This window comes from Prionailurus bengalensis, chromosome D2 (assembly GCF_016509475.1).
Source record: "Prionailurus bengalensis isolate Pbe53 chromosome D2, Fcat_Pben_1.1_paternal_pri, whole genome shotgun sequence".
Taxonomy (NCBI): domain Eukaryota; kingdom Metazoa; phylum Chordata; class Mammalia; order Carnivora; family Felidae; genus Prionailurus; species Prionailurus bengalensis.
The window spans coordinates 87,568,263-87,589,371 of NC_057351.1; the positions used below are offsets into that span (position 1 = coordinate 87,568,263).

Here is a 21,109-nt window from a genome sequence, read left to right on the forward strand (position 1 = left end):
TATAGAATTAACAAAATGTTTTTAAGTATAATACCCCGGTCATGATAGTATCTGCAAAACTTCCAAAGCACATAAATAATAATGACTCATTCACATAATACCGACAATTGTTTGAGCTTAGTTTTGTTTGTTAAACTATGTGTCATTACTCTGTGACAACTGCAAAGTTCACAAGTGATTGAGCATCCAGGTTTGAAAATTATGTGATTCTTAGAGGGACTTCCAGCACTATAGGGGGACCATTGATCTGCTCCCCAGCCAAACTGAAAATTATAAAACAAAAGAAAACAAAAGAAAACAATAACCATTTGAAATCTGAGGAATCCGTTCCAAGGATATATGGCAAATGAAGAAATGTTAACTGGCTAGGAACTCAGTGAACTACAATTAGGATAAACACAAAGAAATCCAGTAAAAATGCTGAACGTGAATGGCAGGGAAGAAATCTTAAGAGGAGGAGGATAGACAAATGAAGACCTTTGTACTTAAAAAGGAAACTTTTTATCACGTGAAGAAAACCCAGTAAGATTAACAATGTACTTCTCAGCAGAAACAAGAGAAGTCAGAAGGAATGGAAATAACGTATTCAAATTGCCCAAAGGAAAACACTGTCAACCAAAAAGCCTATATCCATCAAAACTATTTTTCAAAAATGAAGATGAAAAAAAGACATGCCTAGATAAACAAAACTCAGGAAATTTGTTGCTATCCGACTTGCCTGACAAGAAATATTAAGAGAAGCTGTTCAAGATGAAAGTAAATGACCCCAGAGAGTAATTTGAATATATGCCCTCCAAAGTAGGGGGAGGTACCAAGAAAGGTAATTAGATAACTATAAAAGAGAGTATAAGTGAAAATTTTTTTACTTTCTTCTTTTATCTGATTTGAAAGAACTGTGTAGAAAAGTAGGTATATAATGTCTTATTGGGCCTGTAATATATGAAAATATCTTTGCTTATAATAGTACAATGGAGGTGAGTGGGAGAGAATAGGTATTGTGATAAGAAATAACTCCAGATGGTAACTTGAGACTATAAGAATAAATGAAGAGAACCATGAGTGGTAAATAAGTTTAATACCTAAAAGTGTATTAAGTGTATCCTTGCTCTTCTTTTCTCAACTTCTTTAAAAAAAAACATAAAATTATGTAATAGAAGAATTATAATAAATTTTGTTTAGTTTGTAGAATTTTTAGATGTAACATGTATTAAATAATATTTTAAGAAAGGGTGAGGTGTATATAGAGATATATTGAAATCATGCTTTTATATGTAACTACAACTAAGTTAGTATGAATCTAGATCTGATCCTGATAATTTGAGATGTATATAGTAAGCCAAAGAGCAATCACTGAGGAAATAACAAATATATAAGGAAAAAAATCATAAATGAAACTTAAATGTTACATAGACAATATTAACTTTTGCAAAAGAAAACAGTAAGGAGGGATAGAGAAATGAAAAGATGTGAAACATAGAAAAAAAACTAAAACGGCAAAAAAAAGTCCAAGTATATCTATAATACATTAAATGTGAATGGATTAAATGATCCAATCATAAAATAGAGCTTATCAGACTGGATAAAGAACAAAATCTCATATCTGTGTTGGATACAAGAGCCAGACTTGAGATTCAAAGATATAAATGGATTAAAAATAGAAGGATGGGAAAATAAATGAAATTCAAACAAAAATCTACAAGAATGCTATACTAAAGTGGTTATGCTGCTGCTAGACAAAATTGACTTTAAAACAAAAACTAGTTATTAGAGCTAAAGAGGGACATTTTTTAATGGAAAACTGTCAATTCATCAAGAAGATATAGCACTTATAAACATATATGCACCTAATGACAGAATACCAAAACACATGTAAGAAAACCTGACAGTAATAAAGGGAGAAATAGACAACAAAATGACAATAGTTAAAGACTTCAATACCTCATGTTAATAATGGATAAAACAACTAAGCAAAAGAATAACTAAAAACTAGAAGATTCAAATAACAGTAGAAACCAATTAGACTTAACCAACATATCTGGAACAATCCAATCAACAGCGCCAAATATGCATGCTTCTCAACTGCCCATAAACATTCTTCAAGAAAACCCATATACTAATCTATAAAACAAACTAGAATTCATGTAAAATGATGGAAATAATACAAAACATAATCACAAATACAGTCACAATCACAAATAATACAAAACAAAATCACGATCGAGTGTTTTTCATAATTAAAAACAGAACGTAGTTAGGGAAACTCACAAATATGTTGAAAATTAACAACCCCCAAAATTACATTTGTCAAAGAAGAAATCAAAAGGGAAATTAGAAAGTACACTGAAATAATTGACAATTAACACACAACTTACCAAAACTCATGGGAGGCAAGTAAAGCAGTGCTTGGGGGTCAATTTATTCCACAAATGTCTATATGACAAAAGAAAAGAGATTTTGAATCAATAATGGAAACTTCCACCTTAAGACTCTTGAAAAAGAAGAAAAAACAGGGGTAGGAGAGGGGAAAAAAAGAGAGAGAGAGAGAAACTGACCTAAAGCAAGTAAGGGAAGGAAATAAAGATTAGAACAGAAAGAAATGAAACAGAGAATAGAAAAACAAAAGAGAAAAATCAATGAAATCAAAATCAGGTTCTCTGAAAAGGTCAACAAAACTTACGAACATTAAGTACATTGACCAAGAAATAGATAAGAGTCAAATTGCTAAAATCTGAAATGAAAGATTGGACATTTACTACAGACCTTACAGAAATTAAACAGTTTTAAAAGGAATTATATGAACGACTGTACATACATTAGATAATTTAGATGACATGGATAAATTCCTAAAATACCAAAACTGACTCAAGGAAAAAACGTGAACAAGTGAAGAGATTGAATTAGTAACTTAAAAGTTCCCATCAAGAAAAGCCCAGGTCCAGAACTTCACTGATGAAGGAACAAACATTTGAATGTTTGGCAGGGATTTAAAGGATCTCCAACGATCACACGCATAGGTGTTAAATAGAAGAATATGGGATCCAGGGGACTGGGGAAGGGAGGTGAGGGATCCCAGAATCTGAGAAAAGAAGAGAATAGGAAATAAAGACTGAGGTTCCTGGGTCTACACAGTACAGCCGATGAGGGGCAATTGCAGGATGAGAAAAAGATACATAAACTTGAAAAGATGAGGTCATATTTTAGAAAAAGGGAAAACCACAGATAGGTCAGATAGGTCATGGGCCAGACAGTCAACCCCCACCCCTACGTCTAAAGTACACATCAACCCAACTACAAAAGCCAGTTTTATCCCTGTTTCTACAGATGCTGCATCGACAGCAGAAAGCCGAGTGTTGAATTTGTTTATAGCGTGACAGAAACCAGGGAAGGGAAGCCCATGTTGAAGCCCAACCCTCAGGAAAATAAATAAGATTTTGATGAGTAGATTCATGAATGGAAAAATCGTTGGACTCTCTGAGCAAGTAATTACCAGACACTGGAAGTGTAAATTTGCACTGTTTTGGAGGGCATCCACTCTATGACCCAATGATTTCATTCCTGTATATACACTACAGCAGGTTTCCCAATAGTGCAATATCATCCTTTGATGGCTTAGAAGTTATTTTAATGGGTGAGAATAGCATCTATTTATGAAACTGGTACATGCCTTCTGCTCTAAGAGGGCATTTGAACTAGGGGCGCCTGGGTGGCTCAGTCGGTTGAATGTCTGACTCTTGATTTCGGCTCAGGTCATGATCTTACAGTTTCATGAGTTTGAGCCCCATGTTGGCCTCCGTGCTGACAGTGTGGAGCCTGCTTAGGATTCTCTGTCTCCCCCTCTCTCTGTCTATCCCCCACTTGTGCTGACTTTGTCTCTCTCAAAATAAATAAACACACTGAAAATTTAAAAAGAAGGCATTTGAACTAGCATCTATTTAATACGTTCATTGAGAGTTGCAGGTACACGTTTACATAACTACCCTGTGATATTTCTGCCTCTGCATCCATTTTGTGTGCCCAAGGGGCATGCTGGAACCTCAGACTGACGATAGCCCTTCCCTAGATAACAGTCTGCAGAGTCAGGAACAAATGCAAATTCCTCATATAATCTTCCCCAGTATCCCTTGTGAGCAACAGTTCCCCTCCCTCCCATGACCTTCACCTTGTGCATCCCTTAGGTGAGACCCCCATGGACCATAGCAAAACTGTACTCTTTCTGGTTTGAATTGACCCATTTGGCCTTATCCTTGGGAACCCCAAAGCACATCAAAGGGGCACCATAATGAAGATGCGGTCCAGGTTCTGCTGCACTCACTCTGCCTGCACCCTGTCTTGACCTCTCGCCTTGTGGCCCCTTGAAGCATAAGGTATAGTTCCTCCTGAACCTGTGCGCAATAAACTTCTCCATTTCCCTTTCCCCCGTGGTCTTTCGTTGAAGATTGACTCAATCCCAAACTCCAGGATCTACTTTACAAATACCAATTTAACAGTTGCCATATCTGTTTGTTAAGTACTTCAATAAAATGCAGATATTGTGGTAGTTCACTATTCACGCTTTAGTATGCTTGTGGGGAAAAAAAAAACCCAGTGGGTTCTATAACCATTACCATAACATAGCTAGCAATTAAAGCTAACATTTCATGTGATGTAATATTTCCTCCACGTTAGACTTTTCCTATTTAGAGACGACATCTCTATCATTTGGTAAAATCAGGATCTGGGGCACCTGGGTGGCTCAGTTGGTTAAGAGTCTGACTTCAGCTCAGGTCAAGATGTCATGGTGTGTCTGTGTGCTGACAGGTTGCAGCCTGGAACCTGTTTCGAATTCTGTGTCTCTTCTCTCTCTGCTCCTCTCCTGCTCACACTCTCTCTCTCTCTCTCAAAAACAAGTAAACATTAAAAAAACCTTTTTTTAAATGTCTTTCAAAGGAGTTAAAAAAAAGTCAGGAATTAATAAGGGACGAGAATCCCACGTTTGGCCACGTGGGTAGACCCCAACTCTCATCTATCACCTCACCTCCCAAAGCTCCTAATGGACAGAGCGCAGAGGTTTGTGGGAAATGTAGTCTCTCCGTTGCACAGACGTCTTCCCGGAGGGGACTCTGGCAGTCTTCCGGGCTCCCTCTGCGCACGTGCGGCCCCGCCCCCTTCCGCCAGGAACTTCCGCTCCTGGCTCCTCTTTTGCCGCTGGCCCGAGGGCCCTAGGCTGGGGTCTGTGTCGGTCCCTGAAGGTTGGTGCGAGGGTGAAAGGGGAGCCCAGCACCACTCGGGGACTGGGCGGGCGAGGGGGAGGGGTCGTCCCCTTGGCGGGAGCGGGAAGGTGGGTTGGTGACCGACGGCGAGATGGGATCCGGCTGGGGCTGTGCTTTCAGTGGTCGCTTGGTCAGGAGAAGGCGCGCTGTAGAAGGCGCGGCATGTGCCTCCGGGAGCTTGGCGAACTGGGTGGTCGAGTCCAAGAGCAGCGAGGGCGGGGGTGGGTCTGCAGACAGTCAGCGAGCGTCGGGGGCTGCGGTCGGCGTCCTCGTTCCAGCGGTGTCCTCAACCGTGGTGGCGTTCAGTTTGCTCACCTGTAGCATGAGCGTATTGATGAGCAGTGAGATGTCCGCGATTTCCAGAGAGATCATCAGGAAGGTGTGCGCAGAAAGGTGTGCGCACCCAGGTCTAAGGGTGAGGCAGTTGTTGTATTTGCGGGGTTTCTTGGCGTCTCCACAACAGGCGGTGGCAGGGGTCAGGTCCCCCCCCCCCCCCCCCCCCCCCCCGCACTATGTAGCCGTTGTTGCATCCACACGACTCCTGAAACAGAATGCTACGGGTACCAGTGACAGTTGCAACAAAGTTTATTACAATGAGAGGCAAGGCCAAACGATCTGGACCAACACTCTTGGTAAGTGTGTGGCCCCAAACGGCCGGGGTACAGAGTTTTTAAAGCCGATCACATCATTCTATCATTATCTGGGAACAGAACAGATAAACAGTTCCCAGATGAGTTAGAAACAGTTATCGAATGAGGTGATTATTTTAGACTTTCTGCCGCTAAGTTGCAACCAGTGGATCTCCTTGGCCTTGTCTCTGATGCTCTTTTTTGAGCTTTTGTTTCCTTCGTTGGTAAAGCCTAATTCACAAGAGTATGAAGTATGATTTACAAGAGTAAAAGCAAGGCTGTTATCTTTTGACTTTTAGTGTCAGAACAAAGTTGTTATCTTTCAAGCTAAGCGTGAGCCCTATAGTACAATTTAACCCTCACAGCGTGACCTTTTTGGTGATTAGTTTTGGCTGCCGGCTAAGCCATGCGTCCCTAGCAGGCTAGCCCCAGGTGTCTTCACAAGATGATAGTGTTCCCGGAAGGTAACTGCTAGTGGAAAAGTCCTCTTCATCCTGTGTCTGGGTCACATGTGCTAAGCTGAGCTCCCTTTGACCAAAGCAAGTCGAATGGCGAAGCCCACGCCGGTGTTGAGGAAATGGTTACAGGGAAGCAGGTCATTGAGAACCATTACGGGAACAGTGTGCTGCCACACAAGAAATGTACCTTAGGTTCTTTTCCTATAAAATCACAGGCCGAAAATGTTGAGTTGCAAGATGTATACTTTCCGTGAAGATAAGGTGTTTAAGCTACAGGTGTCCTCGTGGAAACGCAAATATGAAGCCCTGTGTGTATGTCTCTATTAATAGGAGCGTAGTTAAACCACCGTGGTTTAAATAAGCATCTTCAGAATTTTAAGTTAATTCTTACTCGTAACTGTTGATAAAATCAGTAGGACATGGGTGTTTTCAGTAACCAAGGATAAACTGCATGTGCAGTTAATGGGCTTGGGGGTTCCCCTGCAATAGGGTGTTTCCTGCTGTTTCTCAAGGTGTGAGGTTCTGTTGTCTCACAGCAGGCGAACCCCCCCCCCCCCCCCTTGTTAATTGTCTTTTCTAGCTGTGTGTAGAGAGCGTCACACAAGAGAATCCAGGACCTAGGAGCAAGTCACCGCAGTCCTGTCATGACTCTGGTCCATTGGCCCTCTCTCCCAGCTGTCCTCCCACAGTCCTCGGTGCGTTTCCAAGAGCAGCAGAACATGCAGAATTCATCTCTGGTGAGTGGTTTGTTTGCTTGCTCCTCAGCTTGTTTTACATCGTGCTTCGTGAGCTTCACGCAGGGCAGTTCATAAATTAAAATAGAAAAGTAGAAATAAGTGAAACTCAGCTTCTGGGGAAAACACCTAAACGTGGAAATGGTGGCATGTAGGTATGGACGGGTTCTATGACCTGAGAGTCCTTCAAGGTGAGTGCAGATTCGTCCCTGATTTCTCTTTCTGATGTCGTGGAGAAAAGATAGGCACATTTGTTATCTTTTCAGAGTGGCCCCTTAGAGGAAAGTGTGCCACATTCTCATGGGACACGAAAGCTTGCAGGCACAGAAGTCCGAAACGGTGCCTTTGTCGGTCACGGAGATGGTGTCGTGGACAGTGTTTCACCGCCAACCTGGCAATCAACACGTCCAGCATTCTGCAGCGGTGTCGGTCACCTGGGGCTGGAACACGGCTTGCTCACTAAGGGTTTTCTGGAGTTGGGATAGTAGCGTCCCAGACAGCTTTTGGAAGGCCCTACTTGATCCTCGGCTAAAACTCGGGATGTCTGGGGACTGAATTGACTGCAGGTCCTTCAAATAAGTCTCCCCACGTTTCTGTCAGTCTGTCTGTGTAGGTTGTGGGGCCGACTGTTCAAAGTTGTATTTTTCTGACAAATATTTCCACCGCTGGTCTGCATCTTAACCTACTCAGTGTGGTCCCAATTCACGTCTTCTAAGTGAGGAAATAACCTACAACCTGCATTATCCACCTAGATTATAGTTAGACCCCGTGTACTGTTGGGCGTTGCCTCACGTGAACCTTCTGCCGTCGTGACACTGCTCTCCAGGATCTTCTCCTGGACATTCTTGTCTGTTAGCTCCTGTGGCGGCCTGCCTGATGATTTCTTCTGCTTCCCTGAATTCTTCTCCTGTGTGTTTCTTCTCCTGAACATCGCTCTCCAAGTGTTCAAATCTGGCCCCCATATTCACACGATGCGGTTTTCCTTGACTTGTCTGGCCCTCTGTGGTTTGATTGTCTTGAGCATTTCTCTCCATCTGGGACCTCTTCCCCATCCTTTAGACCATAGGTCCAACTCCCCCGTGAATGGGTTGTTTGTGGCTGTCCAGAAGGCACCTCACACTGAGCGAGTCCCACCTGAAATCCATGTCGTCTTTTCTTCCCTTACATGTGATATACCTTCCATTCACCAGTGACTCTAATGGGATTTCTCCTGGATGCCTCCTTCTCTCTCAGGTATAATCTCCTCTTACCTGAAGACCCATGTGTTTGTTTTGTTAGTTTATCCAAAATCTGCATTGGTGCTCACAGACAAATGGAGTAACTGTCTGTTTTACATTGGAATTGTCCTTCTTGGAAAAACCTGAAGGATGTATATGCCTGGTGATTGGCTTGGATCCCTCTTGAGCTGTGCTACTAGCCAACATGTGTGGTGACAGCTTCAGGAGTCCGGTTGGAGAAAGTATTCAGGAGTCAGTGATATACGTTCCAACAAGTGTTAAGATGAAGATAGGCAGAGTATGAAACAAGGAGCTCAGATTTTTATAATTTTTACCTTTTATTTTTATAAATTTGTCAGTGATTCTATGTATTTTTTATTATCGTATAATTGAAATTGCTAGTTCAAAAATGAACTGTCATGTTTTCAACCCTGTTAAAGGATATTTAATTTTTCTGTTCCAGCTAATCATTTAAAAGAAATGAGTAAGGAAAAATGGATGTTTGCATCAACCATAAATAGAATTTTGGACTACAGTTTGGTGAAAAGTTGGTTACCTTTTTTTATTTTGATAACATGTACATAACCTGGAGCACCTGAGTGGCTCAGTCGGTTAGGCATCTGACTCTTGATTTTGGCTCGGGTCGTGATCTCACAGTTCATGGGTTGGAGCCCCATGTCAGGCTCTGCACTGACAGCATGGAGCCTGCTTAGGATTCTCTCCTTGGCTCCCTCTGTGCCCCTCCCCTGCTTGCGCTCACTCCCTCTCTCAAAACAAATAAATAAGCAGTAAAATATATGTATATATATATATATATATATATATATATATGGCCTCGAATTGGCCATATTGACCATTTTAATTAAAAATGTCAGTTCAGTGGCATCAGTTTTAAGCATCTTGTGCAACTGTCTCCAGAATTTTTTCATGTTTTCCAAATGAAGCTCTGCTCATTAAATACCCAGTACCTGTCCCCTCTAATTCAGCCCTTGGCAGCCATGATTTTATTTTCTATGTCCATGAATTTGGCTATTCTGGGGAGCCTCTATAGGTGGAGTCAGGCAACATTCATCTTTTCATGCCTGACTCATTTCACTTAGTGTATTGTCTTCAGGGTTCAATTGTGTCACAGGAAGCCATGGTTATAACATGTTTGTTACTCCCTTGAGGTTGAGTTTAATTAGTCTTGACTCTCCAAGCATTTCTTACATTTTTTTCTGTAAAAATTGGAAGAGGCAACTTTTTCAGCCCTAAACAGTAACAGATAAAATGAGAAATCCTTTGAAAGTTTTTCAGTCCTACAGGTTCCCAAATTTACAGTATCTCCCAATTTTCTTTCATTCCTGTTTGCACACTGAACTCTTTTTTTCCACCTGAGCTTATCACTTTTCCTATAGTATTTAACTAAAGGCAGCGACTAGTGCCTGATACTTACTACTAATACTCTGTTTTCCCACCTCTTTTTCTAAAGCTTTAAATCCATATGGTAATCATCACTCATGTTACTTCAGTAACATTAGGTACATAAGTACCAGTGATCATAAGTAACACTGATCTGCTATTTAGCCCCTGGTATCATGGATCACCTTCCTCCCAGTTTCTTCGCACTGCTTGTTTCTGTTTGGTGATTATGCCGATTCATTACCAGTTAGGTCCACAACAAAGGTTTCATTCTTTCTTATGCTACCTGTCCATCACGGATCAGTTTTGCTTTTTATCCTTTTTGTCTCATTCAGTGTCCCAGACGGAGGAGCACTTTTTTTTACTGTAACATTGTTGGTCCTGTGGCAGAGGGAGGACATGGTGATCTATGTATGCATGGCTCTTCCAGCTTCTGCTTAGAAGTGACATGTGTCACTTCCATTGACTTGTTCTTGTTCAGTGCCAGGTACATGGAAGAATATAGATCTGTTTATGTGAGTTCCACCTCCAAGGGATATTAATCCTTTTGCATAGAAGGGCACCTCAGGGAGTACTGTGGACTGCATTGTATTTCCCCAGAATTTGTATATTGAAGGCCAGCCCTAACTGCCAATGTGACTGCATTTGGAGATCAAGCCTTTAGAAAGTAATTACTATTAAATAAGGTCCTAATGGTGGGGCCCTAATCTGATAGGATTGGTGGCCTTATGAAAAGAGGAAGAGGAGAGACTTTTATTCCTCCACCATGAGAAAACAGCAGGAGAGTGACCATCTGCAAGCCAGGAAGATGGTCTATACCCGGCACAGAACTGGCTGACACCTGACCTTGGATGTCTCAGCCTCCAGAAATCTGAGAAAAATTTGCTTACAAAAGAATTTTTTTAAATGTTTATTTATTTTTGAAAGAGACAGAGTGTGAGGTATGGTGGGAGCGGGGCGGCTGAGAGAGAGAGAGAGAGAGAGGGAGTCACAGAATCCGAAGCAGACTCCAGGCTCGCTCGGAGCTGTCAGCACACGGACCAACGTGGGGCCCGAACGCACGAGCCATGAGATCATGACCTGAGCTGAAGTTGGAAGCTTAACCAACTGAGCCACCCAGGTGCCCCAAGAAATTTGCTTTTGAATCCATCTAGTCTAGGGCATTTGTTATGTCATCCAGAGCTGACTGATAAGGGAGAGACACTAAATTTTGGTGAACAGAAGTATAACCTACCACGGTCTCTGTCTATTCTTACTTAATCTTCTCTATGAACTTTTAAATTAGCTTGTCTGTATCTAAGGATGTGTTGTTTATTAGGATAATATTACATGAATTTCCTGATTATTAACTTACTGAGAATTGATATCTTTTTGATGTAGATCTTCCTACTTGTGAATATGGTGTCTTTCATTTATTAGTTCTTGTAGCCTTCATATTTTTTTCTCCCACAGCTTTGTATGTTTTCTGTTAATGTATTGATATGTATTCTGCTTTTTGTTGTTGTTATAGTGTGAATGTTTTTGTATGTATGAAGACATTATTTTTATAATCTACAGTTTATAGAATTTTCTTATAGAAAATTCTTTTCTTTGTGACGCCTGGGTGGTGATTAAGTGTCCAGTTCTTGATTTTGCCTCAGGTCATGATCTCACAGTTGGTGGGATAGAGTCGGGCCTGCTGGTGTGCTCTCCTTGTCTCTCTGTCTGTCTTTCTGTCTCTCTGTCTCTCTGTCTGTCTTTCTCTGCCCCCTCCTGATTGTGTGTGCACTTTCACTATCTCTTTCTCTGTCTCAAACTTAAAAAAGAAAATTATTTTCTTTCTACAGAATAGTTCTCATAGGATTCTTTTGAGTTTTCTACGTATAAATTATATTTAAATTATGACTGTTTTTACAACTATTTATCTCTTTTCAATTGCATTGACTGTCACCACTTGTAAATTGTTGAATAATTGTGGTGGGAGAGCACCTTTATACTCCAGTATTTCCTCATGAAGTGTGATGCTGCCTCTGGGGTAAGACATACACATTTAATCATTTTAAGAAAGAATCCTCTAAATCCCCTTTGGTTAATGGTTATTGTTACAAATGGGAGAATATTTTGTAGATACCTGCTTAGTGTCTGTATGAATCATCATAGGACTTTTCAGAAACGTGAATATGATGACATGTATTAATAGATTCCTTAGTATGGAGGTTATTTCTATTCCTGGAATAATCTCTAGAAATTTTCTCTGTGTTGTGGTGTCTCTCTCTATCTCTGACAGTCAGCATTGGTGTGTCCTAAAACACGGCACCTGTTCCTTTCTCCTTTCAAAGTCTTAGGTTCTCTGTGAGCCGTTCCATTCACTCTGATGGCTTCAGCTACCACTAAAATTCTGCTGCTTCCCCAATGTTTATTTTCAGCTTGGATCTCTCCTGAGCTCTAGATCATGTATCCAGTTGCCAGTATGACATCCCTGCGTACGCACAGACTTCAGACATGCTGTGTCCAAAATCTGTGTCTCTTGTGCACACTCTGTGCCCTATTTTATTTCATCTTATAGCACCAGTATGTATCTAGCTGGTCATGCAGACCGCTGGGTTCTGTCTTCACCCTTCTCAGAACAAATTAGAACCAACTTGTGTTTCTGCTTTCTTTTTGTTTTTGCTTTGTAGGATTAGTACCCTATTCTGTAATTTTATTGCTCTGTATCCTCTAACCCCAAGTTTGTCCTTTGTCACTCTCTTCTAAGCTCTTTCCCATCCTGCTTCTAGGGGAGGACTGTTAAAATGCAAATCTGGCCGTGTAACTTACCTCTTCTTACTGGCCCCTCATTATTGACACCCTGTGGTTTAGGAAGTAGGAGGTACTCACACTGGGGAGGACAGAAGCAACCCTTTGGGATAAGGAGGAAATATTCAAATGCGTCTGTACATGCTTTTTTTTTTTTTAATTTTTTTTTTCAACGTTTTTATTTATTTTTGGGACAGAGAGAGACAGAGCATGAATGGGGGAGGGGCAGAGAGAGAGGGAGACACAGAATCGGAAACAGGCTCCAGGCTCCGAGCCATCAGCCCAGAGCCTGATGCGGGGCTTGAACTCACGGACCGCGAGATCGTGACCTGGCTGAAGTCGGACACTTAACCAACTGCGCCACCCAGGCGCCCCTGTACATGCTTTTAATGTATAAGTAATAAAAACAACGGTGAGTGCATCAAATTTGTTGTGTTGGAATTAGGTCAGATATTTAAACGCAGAACTATAGGGGTCCCTGGGTGGCTTGTCGGTTAAGTGTCTGACTTCAGCTCAGGTCATGATCTCGCAGTCTGTGAGTTCGAGCCCTGCGGCAGGCTCTGTGCTGACAGCTCAGAGCCTGGAGTCTGCTTCGGATTCTGTGTCTCCCTCTCTCTCTGCCCCTCCCCCACTTGCACTCTGTCTCCCTCTCTCTCTCAAAAAAAAATTTTTTTTAAATGCAAACTATAATCTGTTCCTTAAATACCTTTACTACCTTTATGTCTCGTCACAGCCTAGGAGCAACCATTTGGACATGGTGCTGTTTGTACTTCGATTAATGTAGCATGTGTACCTGTTGCCCTCGTGACTTCTACTGTAGTCTCATAATTATGAGAATACGTTGTCCACATTAAACAGCTAATGTGTTTGGCTCTTCAGGGAAGTGTGATTGGATGGCACAAGGGCAGCTGTTTTCTTCTTTCTTACTCTTGTCTACATTAAACACATCTCACCTCGTTTATCTAGTGCATTACTGCAGGTGTATGTTTACACTAAGGCCTCCATACCAGGTCATACACACCTTTGAGGAGCACAGTTATCTTTTCGTCTCTAGTAGCAAGGACGGTTCCAGCTTGACAAGGGAAACTTTATGATTGTACTTTTAGGGATTAAAGAGTTAACATGGGTAGGATAGTTCTACTGTGGATTCGCTTTAGCCCACGGTACAGAGTACAAAGCATGGTGTATTCTGTGTAAGACAAAACACACAAAAAAGAATGAACTCTCAGTCTTGTTCTTCTGATCCCAGCTGATCCCTTGAATTGAGACATGTGTCATTCATTACAGGGGTTGGTGTCGTTTGAGGATGTGGCTGTGAACTTCACCTGGGAGGAGTGGCAGGACCTGGATGATGCCCAGCGGACCCTGTACAGGGTCGTGATGCTGGAGACCTACAGTAGCCTGGTGTCACTGGGTGAGTGAAAGTGTCTTAGTGTCCTAGCACTGCTTTCTTCATTGGTAAACGTGCAAACTGTTTATGAGGTTACATGCTACTTAGGTTTAAGATTCGAGGCCCAGAAGAACGTGGGTGTTCACCTCTCTAATCAGAGGTTCAGATCGGCCGTTCGTTGCACGACTCTTGACGCTGTGCTCCTGTCATTCTTTAAAATGGTTTGGTAAAAGCCCCCCCTTTATTTCTGATCAACAGGGCACTGCATTACCAAACCTGAGGTGATCGTCAAGTTGGAGCAAGGAGCAGAGCCATGGACAGTAGAGGAACCCCTAGAGCAGAGCCTCCCAGGTCTGTCAGTGCATACTGGGCAGGGGTCTGGGAAGGGGAGAGCATAGCCGATGTTGGCCGTGCTGGGTTGTTTTTTACCCGTGCTTTTCCTAGGTTCAGACATGCTCTATTTAGTCTCCAAAGATGCTTCTTATGTATAAACCACCCCCATCTTTTTTTCTATTTTCTTAGTCTTACCCAAAATCCAGTCTTTACCTGCCTCCTCTTAGAATGTTTTTCTTTGTTAGCCACTGTCTGTAGGTTGTAAGATGCCCTCCTTTCCTCCATCCTCATGCACTAGTTTTTTTCAGACATTTATTTATATACTCATTATTCTTTCAACAAGTGTTAAGCAAACGCTAGTCATCTTGTAATTATGGGGATAACGACAGTAATCAAACAAGTGCACTCCTTTCTAGGTGGTTACCGGTTATTGAGTCAGCATGAAACACATATACGACATACGAAGTACGTGTGAAGTAGTGGGATAACCCGCACAGATGTCACCGTGACAGAAAATGGGGTGTGCCATTTTAGTAAGGAAGCCCAGGGAAAGTGGTTTTGGGGTGATTAATTACTAAGACTGTACTTTGGGATAGCTTAAGTTTAAGGTGGCGATTTACCAAATTTGACAGTATAACATATAGGTGGATATAATATCTGGAGTAGAAATTGGACATCACTATTACAAGGTACACGTTAGAGAAATGGTTAAAGGCAGAGGATTAGAGGAGGTTGCCCAGGGAGTTGTTAAGAAAAGAAGGGGAGCCCAGGACCAAGCGTTGTCAACCACGGCATCACAGGTGGCAGGAAGGTGTGGAGAACCATGCACAGTGTGGAAAGGGGCAGTCCATGGCATGGGAGGAGAATCTGGAGAACGTGTGTCCTCGAGGCCAGTGGAGCCCGGGGTTTCAGGGTGCAGTTGTTTACGCTAAATCATTCTGAAACAATGACCCATACACGGACTCCTTTTTCACTGAAACTAGGACACGTGCAAAACTCCAGAGTGCAAAACACAAGCCTTTAGAAACTGCACATTGTCAAGTAGGGCTGCATATACCAGGAAGTGGGGTGGGGATGCTAGGGTTTTTGATCTAAGAAGGAGCCAGAAAGAGGTTTTCCAATGATGGTGGGCACAGCCTGGGTTGCAGAGCTTAAACCCTTTAGGCCAGCAGGGAGAGGTAGCCCATGTGGAGGATTGGAGCTCTCTGTACCTGTTATGGTTGTGAGAAGCCAAGCATGCTGGGTTTAATTAGGAATTAGCCAAAAGCGGTCTCTGGCTGGCATGGAGAAGGAGAGATGATGCCTTTGAAAAACCCCACGGATGCCCAGGGAAAGGTGAAAAAGCAAAGAAATGTGGGAACAAATCCTTGTTCCTAAGCAACATCCCTGCTGAGATGACAGAAGAATGGCTCTGTACTGCATCCTGAAGTGGCAGATCCAGGAAGACCTTGTCGTCTTCAAAGCTGAGTGATGAGAAAAGGCCCAGCACAAGTGACCTACAGTTATTGTGAGAGAAAGCGGGAAATGGAACAGGAACACAAATGGCAGATGAAGAGAAGTCAGCTGAACACTAAGACTTGGGAATAGGTGAATATTGTGACCAATGGTTTCCTCATGGATTCAAAAAGGAAAAAAAAAAAAAAAACAATAAAAAAGCAAAATCAACAAATAACTAAAACCATGATCTGACATTAGAGAATCTGTTGGTGTAACTTGTTACATGATTTCATTAGAAAGAAAAATCGTATACTTATCATAATCATACCCATTTTAACTGTGTAAAATTCTTATCCTACACGATGGAAAGAAACTTCTCCATTTTTACATGAACATTCTGTAAGAAATGCTTAGGTGTGGTTCATACATATGGTTACTTTGTCTCATTTTAGATGTCCAGACTGCAGGTGACCTGATGGAGACTGGCCAGGAGTATCAGAGCAGACTTTTGTGGCAAGTTGGATTGGCCAACTATGAAACGTCAACGAAGGAGAGAACCGGTTTGGGAAAAACACTTAATTTGAGTGCAGCCGATGTTTCAAAACTGATTGTAAATAACGGAAGCTACTCAGGAGTGAAGGCAGAGTTGTTTAATGTGTGCCAGAACACGTTTCTCCCTGGTGAGCCTGGTGGGATGCGTGTTGGAGAGAGTGCCGAGGAATGTCATACAACTGGGAGCCCCCTCAGGTGTGCCGAGTGTCCTAGTTGTCATCCGAGGAATCAGACTTTGCGGCAGCCTCTTGAATTTAGTGGGCAAGCGAAAGACTTCAACAAGGGGGCAACACTCTGTACCTATAGGAGAGCTCACATGGGAGAGACTGCCTGTAGGTATAATGAACATCGGGAAGCCTGTGGTAAGTCAGCTGTCACTGCCCAAGAGAGAACTCACATAGGGGAGAATCACTGTGGATGTAACAAATGGAGGAACACTTTTTGTGAGAAACCAACACAGTTGCATCTTGGTCTAGCCGATTTTGAGGAGCAATGCCATAAACATGATCAAAGTGGGGGTAATTTCAGCAAGAAATCACACCTCGCTCAGCTTTCGAGAACTCCGTTAGAAGAGAAAACTTTTGAATGTGATGTATGTGCTAAAACTTTCTACAAGAGGTCTAATCTCAGTAAACATCGGAAAATACACACAGGAGAGAAACCCTATAAATGTAGCGAGTGTGAGAAGACCTTCATTAGTAAAACAGTTCTTACAGTACATCGGAGAACTCATACAGGGGAGAAGCCCTATGCATGTGTCGAATGTGGGAAATATTTCTGCCATAAGTCACACCTGACTGTTCATCAGAGAGTCCACACAGGGGAAAAACCGTATGAATGTTATGAATGTGGGAAATCCTTCCCTGTGAAAACAAAACTCACCGTACATCTGAGAACACACACAGGGGAGAAGCCCTATGAATGTAATGAATGTAGGAAATCCTTTTACCAGAAGTCAGCCCTCACCATACATCAGAAGATTCACAATAGGGAGACACATCATGAATGCAATGACTGTGGTAAGACATTCCGTAAGAAGTCAGTTCTCACTGCACATCAGAGAACTCATACAGGAGAGAGACCTTATGAATGTAAACAATGTGGGAAATGCTTTGGCCATCGCCCAGCTCTCACTGTACATCAGAGAACTCACACAAGAGACAAACCTTATAAATGTAACGAATGTGGGAAATCCTTTTGTGTGAAGCCAAAACTCACTGTGCATCTGAGGGTTCACACAGGTGAGAAGCCCTTTGAATGTAAGGAGTGTGGGAAAACTTTCTACCAGAAGTCAAAACTCACTGTACACCAGAGAACTCACACTGGTGAGAAACCTTATGAATGTAATGAATGTCGGAAAACCTTTTGTGAGAAGTCAACCCTCAATAGGCATCAGAGAACTCACAGGGGAGAGAAACCTTATGGATGTAAAGAATGTAGGAAAACTTTCTACCAGAAATCAGCCCTCACTGTTCATCAGAGAACTCACACAGGAGAAAAACCCTATGAATGTAATGATTGTGGGAAAACCTTCTGTCAGAAATCACACCTCAGCAAACATTTGAGAACTCACACGGGGGAGAAGTCATGTGTGGCAGAGACTGGCTGTATGTATACCAAAACTCACTTTCTCTTTATGTTGGGCACACAGTTAGCCTACATTTCTCAGCCTCCCTTTGTTGTGGGTGGGACCATGTAACTGAGTTCTGGCCAAGAGAATATGAACACACATGATGAACAGTACTTCTAAGCCTGGCCACAAAAAAAAACCAAAAACCAAAAAAACAACATACATTTGCTGAGGTTTTTTATTCCCTGTGCTCCTGAAGTGCAGATGACACACAGGTTTGTCTTCAAAGCAATAGAGTGAAGATTGCAACCATGACCTCAGGGAGAAAGAATTGATTGTGGAGGGCAGAAATCTTTCCATCTCTACCTCAGAAATCCTCACTTGAACTTTACCTGAGTGAGAACCCTTCTATGTGTGACCTGACTACAGCACTACCAGTCCATTGTAGCCAGTTCACTTTATGAATTTGTGAATTTGTGGCAGGCTTCTGTTGAAGTTACCAGTCCTTGTGTAGGAAACTCACAGAGGAAAGAACCTGTGTTTTCATCTTTCAACCCTAAGTCAGAAATCATAGGAAGAAATAATGCAGTAAATGTAGGAATACCTTTATTGATCAGAGATAGCTCATTGAACAGTGAGAATAAAGTAAAACCTGATAAATACCTATTGTGTCCAAATTTTCAACTGAATGTCTGCCTTTGTGTCTATCAGAGAATTTCTCATTAAGGGAAAACTATCAGGTTAGGTAATGTGGATGAAAATTTCAGATAGAAGTGGTACTGTATTGAAAAAAAATTTTGAACTAGACGACCATTGGTTCTCTGCTGCGCGTGATTTTGCCTACAAGGGGATATTTGGCAACACTAATGGTACTAGCATGGTGTCAATTCTGCCTTTTTGAATACAAGGTAGTTATAGGGCCCATGAAGATTCTAAGGGGTAGAGAAATAGGCTCCACCTTTTGATGAAAGAGCACCTTAAATAGTACGTGGGATGGGACATAGTAGTGTGGCCATCTTTAGAAAATGCAATAGGACACTGTCCACTTTATGACCACCGAGTTCACATTGCTCACACATGTAATCACACATGTATACAATTAAAGGACCTCAATTTATAAAGCTGTTTACCTCAAAATGTAGGACCTCATCATCTGTATCTGGTCTACATGCACATAGTCTTCTTGGACACAGTCCCTTGTCTGTGACTTAGTCTGAAAGCCTAGGACCTGATGTGACTAGTTATGTGCCCTGCACACACTCAACACACAATGGTAGCACAGAGATAGGGATTCACTGATGGTCCATTTGAGGGAGAGGAACTGGGAGGCACTTAGCCTCCCATACACAGAAACTGAAATCTGGCAGGGCACACCATCAGTTCCTTAATAGGATGCAGCAGTTCTGGGAATGACGTTAGGGCTCTGGATTCTGCACTCCGTCACCTCTCTTCTGCATGACCTAGCCTGATTTATTTACTCATTTTGCTGTCTAGTTTCTTCAGTTCTGGTTCCTGCCCAGAGGGCTCTTCTTATTTGAACTGTTTCTAAAACTTGTGTTTCAAATTGATTTCATGCCTTTAAAAACGTTTTTGGATTTCTGATAAATTATAATGTAGTCCACTAGGTGAAAGCCACCCCTATATTTCTGGAACAGGATCCACTCCACCTCGAACTGAGAGACGTGGGGACAGTGCTACTATTTATCATCTGTCGTAAGGGTTTACAAGGCACACTCTTTAGAGTCTCAAGAAAAGGGTCTTAGAGCAACACCCTTAGTCTGAGATTCGCTCTGAGGCTCCATTTTGCCGGTAGCAACCTGACTGTGACCTGTAGCCTGCATTCATTTCATACTTCAGGGATCTTTGTTTCTGACTGGAGACGCTGGGAAGGAGGAACAGTTTTATTTTCACACCTAGGTAGTCCTGGTCCCTTGGTGTTTTGTCTAGATTGTTCTCTAAAACTGAACGATTTCTTTTAGCTCCTCTGTGTCTACCTATACCTATGGTAAGTGACTCTACCAGCTATGGATTTTTTTCTTTTTGTCTCAGCTAGAAACCCACCCTTGGTTGCTCTACTATGTGGTGCTGGGGCTACATTTCTCTTATTCCAGCTGACACAATCTCTGGGTTTCCAAAGAAAGGGCCTGGAGGGAGATTGCAAGGCAGAGCAGGAAGGAGGATCTTCTTCCTTGGCAGGTATCCATGTGGTTGTGAGCAGGGGTGGGGCAGGCCCTGGTCCTGTTTCTCTGTCTAGAACTTTAGTACAGTGAATAGTATTTGAACATACCCTAAAGTGCTTTAAACACTTCACTGGTAAGTATTAAAGAAGGTACCTTCTATTCCTAGATTTTACACTTTTTTTTTTATTTAAATAGGTGTTGGATTTTGTCAAAGGCCTTTTGTGCTTCTGTTGAAGTAAGCATGTGTCTTTTTATTTAATAAAAAAAAATTTAATCTTTATTTTTGAGAGTGAGAGAGACAAAAGGAGAGCAGGGGAGGAACAGAGAGAGAGGGAGACCCAGAATCCAAAGCAGGCTCCAGGCTCTGAACCGTCAGCACAGAGCCTGATGTAGGGCTCCAGCCCACGAACCATGAGATCATGACCTGAACCGAAGCTGGACACTTAACCGACTGAGCCATCCAGGCGCCCCTCATGTGTCTTTTTTCATTGTGAATCACCTGAAGCTACAAAATTAGCTGAACTGCTGCTATTCAAGGTGATTATTTCCATTGCTACTCAGGGGAATGTACTAATTTCCAGGCAATGCAGGAGTTGTTCTGATAAGGTGTAACCAATTCATTTATGACACAGGTCTGATTAACTCCATGTCAGAAAACTGGGAGATTTATGCCTGGTGTCTCTAACTGACGGAGTAATTTCCCACCATGTCTGTCACATTCCCCCGTTCTTCCACAGAAACAGTACTCTCCAGGGAGCCTGTTTGGACCTCTCTGCAATCCCACCACGTTACTGTCCTACCTGGATGTGGGAGTCTTTCAAGACAAGGAATCTCTTCCTACTTCATTCACTGTATTGTGGTTCAGAAGCACTGCTGCCCTTTATTGGGTGAGTGCATTTTCATGGAGTCTTAGGTGATTGACTCCCAGCACACAGGATTTCTAAGACACTTATGTTCTTGTGACAGGTGTCGGTTACATATTTTGTGCCCAGGAAGGCACAAACTACACTTGGCCTCCAATTATGTTTTGTTTTTTTTCTCAGCTAATCAGTGGAGACTGTGGGCAAGGGACTGACTGGATGAGAACCCCCAGCACCTGCATCCCCACTGTTGAGATTTCTGGGATTCGGTTTACTTCAGGCCTGAATAAGGAATTAAAGAAACAATCACACTGTGGCTTTGCA

The 21,109-nt window shown here is 42.3% G+C and overlaps 1 protein-coding gene across 5 annotated transcripts in view; it reads left to right on the top strand.

Moving 5' to 3' along the window:
- LOC122493428 (zinc finger protein 883-like) overlaps window positions 1-21,101 on the top strand; it is a 47,948-nt gene extending 26,847 nt beyond the window's left edge. For 2 of the 5 annotated variants that reach the window (XM_043597986.1, XM_043597985.1), the window contains 4 exons: window positions 6,917-7,073; window positions 13,751-13,877; window positions 14,112-14,204; window positions 16,076-18,407. In XM_043597986.1, coding sequence (XP_043453921.1) covers window positions 6,981-7,073; window positions 13,751-13,877; window positions 14,112-14,204; window positions 16,076-17,874 — 2,112 coding nt within the window. In that variant the 5' untranslated portion in view covers window positions 6,917-6,980 and the 3' untranslated portion in view covers window positions 17,875-18,407. Of the gene's footprint in view, window positions 1-5,118; window positions 5,229-6,916; window positions 7,074-13,750; window positions 13,878-14,111; window positions 14,205-16,075; window positions 18,408-20,662; window positions 20,813-20,968 lie in introns of those variants that run through there. The other 3 variants (XM_043597988.1, XM_043597987.1, XM_043597984.1) reach the window with 3 other exon arrangements.
- Window positions 21,102-21,109: the final 8 nt, after the last annotated feature.